Source organism: Anneissia japonica, unplaced genomic scaffold, assembly GCF_011630105.1.
Source record: "Anneissia japonica isolate Jap-2015-1 unplaced genomic scaffold, ASM1163010v1 scaffold6030_len697274_cov183, whole genome shotgun sequence".
Lineage (NCBI taxonomy): Eukaryota > Metazoa > Echinodermata > Crinoidea > Comatulida > Comatulidae > Anneissia > Anneissia japonica.
Window position 1 is genome coordinate 157,198 of NW_022721381.1, and position 12,336 is coordinate 169,533.

Consider the following 12,336-nt stretch of genomic DNA (forward strand, 5'->3'; position numbering starts at 1 on the left):
ATAAAACAACGAGAAACAAAGAGTATGCAATGTAACCAACTAACTTATTTTCAAATCCGTTTTACATTTTATATTATTTTTTTAAAAAAACACCGTATTACATTACAATACTATTCTCCCATCATGGCGAAATCCAGATTTTTCATAATCCATGTGATTGTGAATTTTAACAACAAAACTACGAATAAGAATAATATCTTACTGTATTGTAAGGCCACCAATTTGTGACATTATACTTTACTACGATAAATTAAGAAAACACAATGTCACCCGGAACGTCACACAGTACAAGCTTTTAATTCAAAGTGAAGTTATAAATTTTGGACATTTTTCCTGAAATCTGTAAACCACGAGGTTGCTTCTCCGATCAAGATGTATTCCAAGCATCATGAGGATATCCAAACGAGCATTTGTCATAGTAGAACGTAAACCATTTTTAATTAGTCCCAATTACCTTAAAATGTTCAAAATGCTCAATCCTTATATACATTCAAAAAAATCATTAAGAACCACTATTTTTCTGAACTTCAAAATAATATATAGTTTAAAGTCTATGATGTCAACTTGGTTGAATCTGACTGATGTTTTGAAAATGTATATTTATTGTATTGCTTCCTTATTGTTCTATTATTATTCTGTAATTTTTGTATTCTCATTTAGAGACCACAGTGGAAATAAGTCGCTTTTTGTACTTTTCTGTGTTTTTATCCTTGAATGTTTTTACTTTTAATTACTTCAGAATGAATAAATAAATAAATTTAAAAAAAATTGAACAGGGGTGGATCCAGAATTTTTCAAACGGGAGGAGAAGCATTTGTATTCTTTTTTATTTAATTTCAATACATGAAATTAATATGCACTGACATTAAAAAAAATAGTGTTAAAACACTGTTTTGACACTTGACACTGTTCTGCTGACTTACGTTCCAATAAATGTGTGAACGTAATTAATTTATTGTGAAGAAAATCTGGTGTATCATGGGCTTAATTCAATGTGAAAAGTAATATATACGGTAGTCGGATAACTTACAATAAAACGGCACATGAATTTGTTATTATTGTTACTATTATTATTATTGTTTTTGTTATTATTATTTTGTTAACACAAACAGTACACATTAATAGGCCGGTCAATGAAGGCGATATGGTTGCTTCTCTTGCCACCACCAATATTTAGGTGGACGCACATACATTGTCCCCCTCGGCTTTTTTGGAACATTGCAACACAGAATTAATTCTGTATACACAATAGTTGCACATGATTATTTCTGTACCTACAGAACATAAATAGCAATGCCCCAAACGTATATGTTGTGCAAGTTCTTTGCAGACAGGGAAAAATGATAATTATAGAGGGCGCACTTCAGTAATTTCAAATAGAGTTCCTATAAATAATTTCAAATAGAGTCCCTATTATATAGGAACTCAAATTTCAAATCCCCCTTTTTTAGTCACTTTTTTACGGCTCTTGAAAATGTAGACACTCTTCACTTAACGAGCACCAATTTGCCGTGTCCTCCAGCGCGCCTATTCATATTACTGTATGCAACAATCATGTGCGTAGGTATTATCAGTGAGAACTAAGCTTGCTTTAAAATATCAGTTCTAAAATTGTGCATTCTTGGGTGTTTCCATCTGCAAAAAGTTGACTAGTACTCATAGTTACCAACCTTAGAGATTTGAAATACGTGACTAGACCAGTTTGTTGGTGGAGGGGGCAGGTCCCCGAGTCCAGAGGCGGAGCCCTGAGGATCTGCAAGGAGCGTTTGTTGACAATACCGGGTACAAAAATGTTTTTAATAAAACCACATACAATTCGAGTTTCAATGTACTGTAGGGCTTACATTATGTTTAATTTGAGTACCCGAACCACTATGTACACAAACATTTCACGTAAATATTGTCTAATGACTTAAGTTACTGGATGACCGTTTTTATAATGACTGATTTTATGCCTACCATGGTTTTCCTGAATTATTGAGGCTTGGCTTGCGCTTCATAACCGCAAGGGAAAGGTGCAATATAAATACCCAATACCAGTACAACGTACTAATTTCTTCTAATTTTAAATAAATTTTTCCCTGTGCTAAATGCTTGACAAATTTATGATCACGCATGTGTTTCTGCAAAATGCGTGTTTCAACCAAAATCACTTTTGTGGCACGATGCGAGACGGTTGGTAACTATGCTTATCAAAAGGATCTAGGTGTGAATTTATGACAGGAATATGTGCGTTGATACCAGACAGATGGTATTATTATATTATTGTTGGCAGTGAACACTCTGGAAAAATACCATAAAACCTCAAATAGAAGCCCTGGGCTTCTTTTTTTTCACTTTTGCGAACTTTTGATGGGCTTCTTTTCAGAGGCTACTTTTGCAAAGTAAATTTTTGGAATTACTACTATAAAACAATAAATTACAACATCAGTCTGATCATGGTGCATTTAACCGGCATTAAATCACCTAAACTACTGTATAAACCAAGCGTGTTTTTAATTTATTTTGTTTGTTTGAAATTCTACTTTTATGGCTACTTTTGCAAACTACAGAGGGCAAGTCTTCAATTCAAGATGGGCATCTTCTCCAGATTAAGCCCACTGGGCCTCTATTCAAGGTTTTATGGTATATTAATCTTATAAATTTACGTTGCTCGAATAATATAAAATATTTAATGGGAAATTACAATGCAGACTTTATTGTACAGTACTTTAAATATACGAAGTCATTTCAATTTTTTTGTTTGATTCAACCAGCTGTCTACCTTCATTCTGAAATTCAGATTCTTGTAGATGTACTCATCTCTTACTGTCCTGCATTCTCTACACAATATAGATTTTGGTCCAAACTTCGACCGAGATTCAGATGACCAGAACTCATCGTTTTCACGTGTGCAATGAGTTTGCCCAACGCCGGTATGCCCTAATCTGTCCTAATCACACATTGTCATTGTGAAGACAAGTCGCACCAACAATAAATGACACCATTAAAGCATTTAATACAATACAATTTTACATACATTTATTTCTTATTGGAAAATACTTTATTTCTTACACACCCAAATAACTGAAGTGGGCAAGATGGCTATAATTAAGTGTAGAAAACTCACTTTTGGCCCTTAAATTTAAAAAAAAAAACAAAGAAAACAGGGAAAATTCAAATTGATTTTTTTCTGTATCTTTCAATTCATTACAGTAAACAATTAAATGAACACAAAAAAAGTAAAACGATTAAAATCTTCTATTAGGTGCTTAACACACACATATTCTTTACATATTTGGATTTCACCTACTTGCCTTCTTATAAAAAAAAAAAAAACCAACAATTTACATTATTAAATTTTATTTGAGAGGCGAGGTGAGAGACTGACGCTATGCTACGCGATACAGAAAAAAAATTAGATAATTTCAAATAGTTCTGTTCAATCCGGCAGTGACTTTAGCAGACGGAAACGTTCAAAATCTTTGCCGCGATTCAAACTTCTTGTAAACCTTGTTCTCATAAAAGCATGGTATATATCCATAAATGGTAGTCAAAGTGGAGAATACATCCATGGAACTTCCCGTGTAGGAATACTGTCTGAGCTGGAACACAATGTCCTGCTCATAGTGGCTATGTTTCACTTTGTAGAGGTAAGTTCTTACTATTTCTTCTTTGAGTAAATTCTTGTTACTGCATTCGAATTGATTGAATAATTTGGAAAATTGCTGCAAGAGAAAATGTATAAAAAATTTAATTCAAATGATGTTAAAAATACAAATTCAATATACACTATGTGGATGGCAAAATATGAAAAACAATATTAATTTGGCTTTAATTTAGGAATGCTGAAGTTACAAACACATCATAAAATAAAGGTAGAATTGAGGTGATTACAAAAAAAATCCAATCTCATGAAACAAATCATAACATGAAAATTATTAAAGCACAATTTAAATTCAATACTAACTTTACAGTATTTACATTTTTTCCAAGACAAGATGACAAACAATAAATATAGAGTGTCATATCTAGTTACAGTCAGTAGCATTATTAAGGGATAATGTGTAACAGTACACTTCTAAAACGTTACAAATCAATACATTATTTCATTCCAAAGGAAATTAATTTTCTCATTATATTTATACTTTTTAAGCTTAAAGATTTAGAGTCAATTACAATAATCCAATCTATCACTGAAACAGATTAACAATTATTAAAGTAAAAACTAATGAGTAATAAATTTATTAGATAATGCAAGGTATACTAGTCTAGAAATGAAGGAAATAAATAACAAATGCCATGAGACAATTAGCAGGCTAGGGCTGTACAGTATGATGAACTGATGATGATACACCTGCCAACTCTCACGCATAATGAGCGAGTCTCGCGCATGAGCATCCACTTTTTATGTTTCATGCCTACATTGTATTATCTCATTATGAAATGTTATAAAAGTTAAAATGTATAGGTCGATTATACCCTAAAATTCATAAAAATTATGTGAATTCGTCATAAAATGTGAATACAGGCCACAAAAATTTATTTTAATGAAGCTTTAAAGACTGACAACTGTAATTAAAAAAATAACAGAGAGGGCGCTCTTTTTCGTGATTTTTACATAGACGGTGCTATATACAAATTGTTGTTTGTCTCGGGCATCAGACACCAGCAAAGTTGAAAGATATTATGATGATGATATTTTGATTATGTTTGCGATTGTCAATTACAGTGAAAATGTAATCAATTAATTTTCACTTTTATTGACCCCTAGCCTAACCTGTTTGTGATGATAATTATAAGGATGATTATTACAATGGTGATGGTGATTAATAATTATGATGATAAATAAATATATAAATTAATAAATAATCAAATGATACTAACCAGAGCCACAGACAACAAATATGAATAGTCCTAAGAGCCAGGGGCCAACAGGTGATTTTTCATCTGCAACTTTCTGAAATAAACAAAAATCACACTTGAAATTAAAACACTGTTTCTAACTTGTATTCAGATCTTCTAATTTTTTTTTTGACTGAAATCTCAGATTTTTCACCAAAATACCACTGACATTGTGACGACAATTAATTCATAATTCACAGGCAGAGAAAATAAAATCAATACCCAAAGATGAATCAAATTGAGCCAAGTTTTGGTTAATAGACTAACACTGGACTTGGGTAGAGTAGTTTAAGTTTTATCATTATTTTGCAATTTGTCTTGATTTATGTGTTATATTTTAAGATCTAAATTGTATCAATGTACAGTATCTGTTTAAGCATCTGGAAACCAAATTTCATGTGAACCATGTTTTGTACATTGACAAATAAATATATCTTGTATCTTGTATTATACATTTTTCACAATTAGTATTCTAATTTCCAAAAAAAATAAATAAATAAAATAAATAAATAAATAAAAGAACAAGTGTGTTGAGGTGGTTTGGAAACTATTTTAGGGTGCTGGATACAAAGGTAAATTTAAATTAGCGCCAACCATGTATCGCTTTATCAACATACTTATGAGACAGCTGTTGTCTCGTCAAAGCATAAGCTGTAATCAATAGGGCTTTAATCATTTAAACAAGCAAAAATAACCATATGGTAGCCACAAGATGGACTTCACATGCATTCAAGAAACAAAATTAAAATTAAATCATAATGAACTCCCAACTACATATAATAAACTAAATATAAACAACATCAACAACTAACAGAAGCTGGCTGAGTTTGCTAGGCTAGGCCTACTAAAAAAAAGTATTAATATTAAAATATCTAGCATTGACAACAATTTTATTTTTCTTTAATTTTCAAAATTTTCAACATGTCATGCAAATTTTAACAAAAATCCTGAAAAAAAATATAGAACTATGGTGTTGCTATTAATGGGTTTCCAGTTTTGAAACTGTAGTATGCTGTTTCATGTATTTTATACGCAAATAAGCCTAGGCCAAACAACCTAAGCCTAGCCTATCCTAAACATCTAAACAGGAGCCCGATGAAGTCAATAATCCGACCTCCATCATCCGTAATCGTCAACACACAGCTGACGTTTATGAACTTACTCCTCCTTTCTGAACATTGCCTCGTTTTTCAACATTTTTGCTGGCCTTTTCGTTGGCAAGTCGCATTCTCTGTTTGCTAGGCATGTTTCTTGACGATAGTTTGCCTGCTTCGCAATAAAAATAAGGAGTAAATGTTCCTTGGTTGCAACAGCCTTTACTCGACGTTTACGGATGCAAAGACGAAAAGGATGTGACAAATCACGATTGTCATTAAATTATTGTCATACACCTTAATAATATAGTTCAAACACTTAAAGCTTTTATTATTAGAAATAGTACAGTAATACATATTATATAATATACATAGAAACAGTAAATAATAAAGTAGATGTTCTAAATATGTAATTTATGTATAAATATTATATATAAATATATGTGGTTTGATACTGATACCGTTTTTCAGGTAATTCGGTTTAGGATGACAAAACGCTGTAAACAAGCCATTTAAATTGACGTGGCAGGTCATTTGAAATCCATTAAATATCTATACTAAAATGAATTCAGAAATAATAAATGATTTAGAATAATATGAAAGGCTTTCTTGACCAATGTTAAGTTATTGTGTTTTTGATGGAAATTAAATAAATAATCATGTTAAATTTGACCTCCCAGAATACAATTCAACAAATGGCGATATAAATATGGCGCATATCTCGCTGAATTCGTACCTTCGCAAGGTAATGTAATGTTCATTGATGTTCATTAGCTATTATATCCCATGCGTTTATTCTATATATGATCAAACACAGCACTATCAAACGTATTATAAGTTATTAAATTAAAACGCAGTTAGAAGAGCTAAGCTAACCCAACCCGGCAAGCCCGATAGACAGCTCAGCCGGCGAGCCAGGCAGGCGGACACTGGGACTGAGAGACTAAACAAGGAAGGCTGGGCCTAGAGAGTACAGCCTAGATTTTCTTCATTTTAGGTTGCTGCTTTCAACCATATGACAATGTTGTATAACTATATGGATGTGTTGGCAAAGGTGCTGGAACCTAGCCGCAAGTCACTCTTTCTTGCTGGGCTCTTTTTTTGTGGCGAAAACCAGGATTGAGGAGGAAAAGGAGTCACGACGATGTTTTTGGTTGTTAGCAGTTTTAGTTTTTTTTTAATTGTGCAAGCAAATACTTGCAAAATTTGTAAAATGTGGAAGGAAATCTTGCACAATTTTCACACTATGCAAGTATTTCTTTGCACAATTTGAAAACTGTTCAACACTGTCTTGCACAGTAGTTCGCAAAGTGTTCAGGGTAGCTCGTGTACATTTATTTTTAATCAATTTTGATAACACTAAACTTAGAAGTAGAATAGAACATTTATATAGCGCCGGTATCCACCAGATATGAGGCTCATGGCACTTCTGCAAATGTTAAATATTAATTTAATTGTTTTTAATTTACTATATATAGTGGGTGGCTGCGTGACGGTGCTTATCAAAACGTTCTATAGAATCTTCGGGTCATGTGGATTACATGCTGGATGTGCATGGATCCTGTGGTGGGGAAAAGAGTGGGTAGTGGGGGTTGACAAGTGTTTTTTTTAAAGGTCTTATTAAAGTACCCTAAAGAATGATGATCCCTGGTTCTAAAGACAAGGTCTTACTGAGACGATACTACTGTACACACTCGGCCAGAAACCCCTGCTGTAAACGATATATTGAATTAGTTTGTCTTTTTTTTTTTTTGCAGGTGGACTCCGCTATACAGTACAAAGACAGTGACATTCTTGTGGTCAGTCGGCATTTAATAATAATAAATACAATACAAATAGAGTTTTTTTATTTTTCTAAATATTGTGGTCTAAATGCAGTTTAAAAAATCTTTAATCTATTTTTTTTAAACAATAAACAATTTACAATAGGATGGAGATAAATACCAACAGGTGAGCAATCTAGACACCTCTGATAGAATATACCAAGAATAAAATTTCAAAATGAACCATATACTGTATATATTAAGAATAACAAAGCCTCCTCAATAAGATCATAAAGTCATTCCCATTTATTTACTCCACTCCAAGGGCCTGACCGGTAGCTCTCTGATGCTTTTAGGCTTGGACCCTCTGTCGGAATTATTGAAACCCCCCACTCAAAAATTCCTGGAGCCGCCACTGCTGCAAGATCCTATTATTTATGTTGCCAAAACACTTACATTTGCGCAGTGTTCCATATTTTTAAGACTGGGCCCAATAAACATTCCAAGGATACAATGTAGCACTTCTTAAAATGTCAGCGTCCTATGATTTCTGGCCATCTTCATTTCTAGTACACAGGTCCTAGTTTTAGGGTCTGTGATGCAAGTATGTAAACTATGCCTAAATCTATGTTTTTCAGTTATGGTACCAATTAATATGTCAAGCTCTCTATTCTTTCATTTTCAGGAATTATTGTCTAACCGTGATCCACATGTCTGCAATGTAAATCTGCGTAAGAATGATCCCGAATCGCATTGTGAGGAGATTCTAGAACCGCCATACGATAAAATCGTTGCTGCTCACCTCAAGTAGGTCAAGTAAAATATTCAGCCTAATTTCCATAAAATCACTGACAGCTATCAGCGACACTGATTGGTCGGTTGAATCAGGAAGCCTGACCAGTAATGTTGGGGACAAGTTTGCAGTGTATATTGCAGGGAAAAAAATACTAGTGACACTGTAGCGATTTTATGGAAACTAGATTTTAGACGTTAACAGCAAACAGCATTTTTATGATTGAGTGAGGGCACACTTCTCCAACCCTAACCTTAGAATACCTGCTGTTTATTTGACCAAAATACACAGGTGAAATAAACAATACACAAGTATATTAAGATTTAAAAATTGACCAGGGACACCAGGTAAAAAAACGGAGAGATGCAGCTTGGTAGTTAAGGTGCCCGACTTCCAGTCCCAAGGTCCTGGGTTCTGGGACAGCACAGGATTTTTTTTCATGACTGAAAACATCTCCATTCTCTAAGCCTCATCGTAATGATTACTTTAATGATAATAATCTTTAAGAATAATATTCCCTTTTAGTTTTTACTTCCAGAGTTCAGAGATTTATTTATATATTTTATGTATCCTTAAATCAGTGGAGAAACTTTATACAGCAATTTAGTTTGCTGTTTGTTTATCCTGTCTCTGATTTTTGGTATTGTCATTTCTGTATGTTTTGTTTTCTGTTTGACGAAATAAATGAAATGAAATAGGATATGCTGGAAGTGTCACCCTCTATAAGTATGGTATAAAATAAAAGAAATTACTATGATTTGGACTCCAGTTTGTTCCATCATATTAATAGAGTGAATCAAAAGTTATAAATATTTAATAATGTAATAACAGATTATACTGTAATTAGCTTCTATAAATAAAATAAATAATTCTAAAATATACAGTAACAACATTATTATATTACAACATAACATAATTTACATGATAAATAATTGTAAACAAGGTGTTTATTTTTATAGGTAATATGATGGTCAGCATTGTGAATTTGTGAATAACACTTGAATTAAGTGTAAATTTATAAAGTATTATTTTAATATTCATTGGATCCAATTGGAGGACCCTTCTAGAAATTATTGTCTTTTTTGCAATTTGAAGGTTCTTCCCGATATGCTGTTTTGTAGTTTGATTAGTTCATGTTCATTTGCTTCTGTTATGTATTTTAAAGAGCATATTGAATAAATCAAAGAAAAAAAATTCTATGATCCAGGTAATAAAATTTTAGCCTAATAGCATAAATATACAATGCATTATGTAATTCTAAATAAAAATATAATATACCATATTTATTTTAATAAATCTTTGAATAAATTCCCCCTTGAATAAATGCCTCCTTTAGAGCCTTATTTGGAATAAATACCTCAAATAAATGCCCTGAAATGCTTATTTTTTTCCCTAGAATAAACACCCCCCACCCCCTAAATGACTAATCATTCTCAACACATTCTGTTAATGTTCTACTCCAATAGAATTATATTTTTTATAACCTGGTTGACATCTATAAGACTTTATGATTACGCAATAACACATTTTGACGGTAATTAACCTAAAACCCTACTCAACAATGAATGCTATTGGGCATTTATTCAAATACAGTATATACGGTAAGTGTAGTATACTAACAATTTAATTTGTGAGCCTACCATATGGAAATTGTGCATAATTAATAATTGAAGGGAAATCTTATTGTGCATAATTCAATGGAAATCATAGTGTGCATAATTCATAATTCAAAGGAAATGTTTATTTTTTATTCGTAAGAGGCCTTGTTGGCATGAAGTGCTTTATAATTCTAACAAATTATTTTTAATATTACTTGGTGACCCATTTACAAGGTATGACCACCAAACTATTTTGTATATTTTGGTGGCAAAACTGGCAAAAAACACACACAAAATAGTGCTTGCATAAATACAATTATAAAGTAACAAGAAAAAAACCAAAAGTTCACAGAAGGAGCTTTTAATAATAAACAGTGGCGGATTCAGGGCCCCCTAAAATTGAAATAACAAAATCATTTTAAAAATGGAGAATAAATGAATGATTATATTCAAATTTAATCAAGAGGTGCCATAATCATAAATGTTCTTACTTAGCCCCAATCATTGTTCGGCTGAGATGTTCTAGACACTATCTGTGAAAGTATCTCCCTGGGCAACCTGTATTTTGAATTCCAGTATCCACCAAATGTGTTTCATAAATTCATACAGCACTTTATGCTACAAGGCCTCTGGGCTTGACATTTACTTTATGCAATGAACATATGTTTATTTGATTACAGTATTTGCTTTTTTATAGGTGCATATGGAGTTGTAATAACCAGGATCTTGTTGCTTGCTATGGCTTTCAATCTCTTCTGGTTCAGTATCCTTTTGTTTTGAGAGGGCACTGGTGGGATTTGGGGTTGTATTACTATAGATTATTCTCTTATCTATTTCCATTTTTGCATATTTGTAAACCACGTTAGATTTTCTTAACCTCAGTAATATAGTGAATTCAATAAAGCATTTCAGACACATAAAGAAGAGAACTGGTAATTAGATTGTTTACATTTTATTCTATGGTAATTTCATGATTCATATATTTCCATATGTTGTGATGTTTTACATTGATTATTAATAATTGCTAGTTTACATTTTGTTGAAAATTTAATATTAAAATGCAATTGATTGTATCTATTTAGGGCCTTGCCAGTACTGTATGCTATCACTCTAGATCTCAGGCTCTTTGCCACAGCTGTAAGTATTGAAATATTTGGATTGTTGATTGATTGATTCATTAATTGATTTTTTGATTGGATGGTTGGTTGATTGTTGGCTGATTGGTTGGTTGATTGGTTGATTAAATGAGTGGTTAGTTGGTTAATTGGTTGGTTGGTTGGCTGATTGGTTGGTTGATTGAATGGATAGTTGATTGAATAGTTTGTTGGTTGGATGATTGAATGGTTGGTTGGTTGGTTGGTTGAATGGGTGGTTAGTTGGTTAACTGGCTGATTCAGTGGTTTGGTGGTTGGCTGGGGTGGTGCCAGAATTTTGCCCGACAAAGGGTCCATTTTCTTTGACGGAGCAGCGACTCCGCGACTCAAAGGCTTATTTGAACTATTTTTGAACTAATATGCATAAAAATATATGTAATTTTTTCTTCTTCCTGACGAAGTGTGTTTTTCTCCCTGATGGGGGACCCTGGCCCCCCCCCCCCCACTGGCGCCACCCCTGGTTGGTTGGTTGCAGTGGTGGCACCAGCGGGGGGCAGGGGGAAATTTTCCCCCGGTCAGACAGGCGTGGACCACCTGTCGTCGGATGCATATAAAAAATAATAATTTGCCTATTCAAAGAACATTATTTTGACTGCCAATCCCTAATATTGTGGTTTAAAAGCACAAATTTTGGACCATACTAATTTATAAAACACTCCTCGTGAACCCTACAAGAATGTTTTTATTCCAGGCCATCGACTGAGGCTTCTTTGGTCCCTTGGCTTGGACTTCTCTGTCGGACATGTTGATTCTTTTGTCGACAATTTCTGGCACCACCGCTGGTTTGTTGGTTGATTGTTTATTTGATTCAATGGTGAGTGGTTTGTTGGTTGATTGGTTGATTGGTTGGTTGGTTGGTTGGTTGGTTGGGTTGGTGGGTGGGTGGGCTATTGGTTGGGTGGTTGATTGGGTGATTGGTTGATTGGTTGGTTGGTTGATTGGTTGGGTGGTTGATTGGGTGGTTAGTTGGTTGATTGATTGGTCGGTTGGGTGGTTGATTGGTTTGTTGGTTCATTGGTTGGGTTGTTGGTTGATTCGATGGTTGGGTGG

General features: G+C 33.3%; 2 protein-coding genes across 2 annotated transcripts in view; one reads left to right on the forward strand and one right to left on the reverse strand.

Moving 5' to 3' along the window:
* Positions 1–3,636: 3,636 nt before the first annotated feature.
* LOC117111528 (stress-associated endoplasmic reticulum protein 2-like) lies at positions 3,637–6,236 on the reverse strand. The gene is made up of 3 exons (XM_033254459.1): positions 6,047–6,236; positions 4,867–4,939; positions 3,637–3,707 (listed from the first exon to the last, which is right to left on the reverse strand). The coding sequence occupies exons 1-3, from the start codon at positions 6,128–6,130 to the stop codon at positions 3,670–3,672; spliced, it is 195 nt and encodes a 64-aa protein (XP_033110350.1). The 5' UTR covers positions 6,131–6,236; the 3' UTR covers positions 3,637–3,669.
* Positions 6,237–6,558: 322 nt separating this feature from the next.
* The window catches only part of LOC117111506 (PCI domain-containing protein 2-like), a gene marked incomplete in the record, with an annotated part of 8,409 nt that continues 2,631 nt past the window's right edge, over positions 6,559–12,336 (forward strand). The window contains 6 exon segments of the mRNA XM_033254420.1: positions 6,559–6,723; positions 7,736–7,777; positions 8,427–8,548; positions 10,830–10,895; positions 11,023–11,064; positions 11,215–11,269. Of these exon segments, the coding sequence (XP_033110311.1) occupies positions 6,688–6,723; positions 7,736–7,777; positions 8,427–8,548; positions 10,830–10,895; positions 11,023–11,064; positions 11,215–11,269 (363 nt within the window).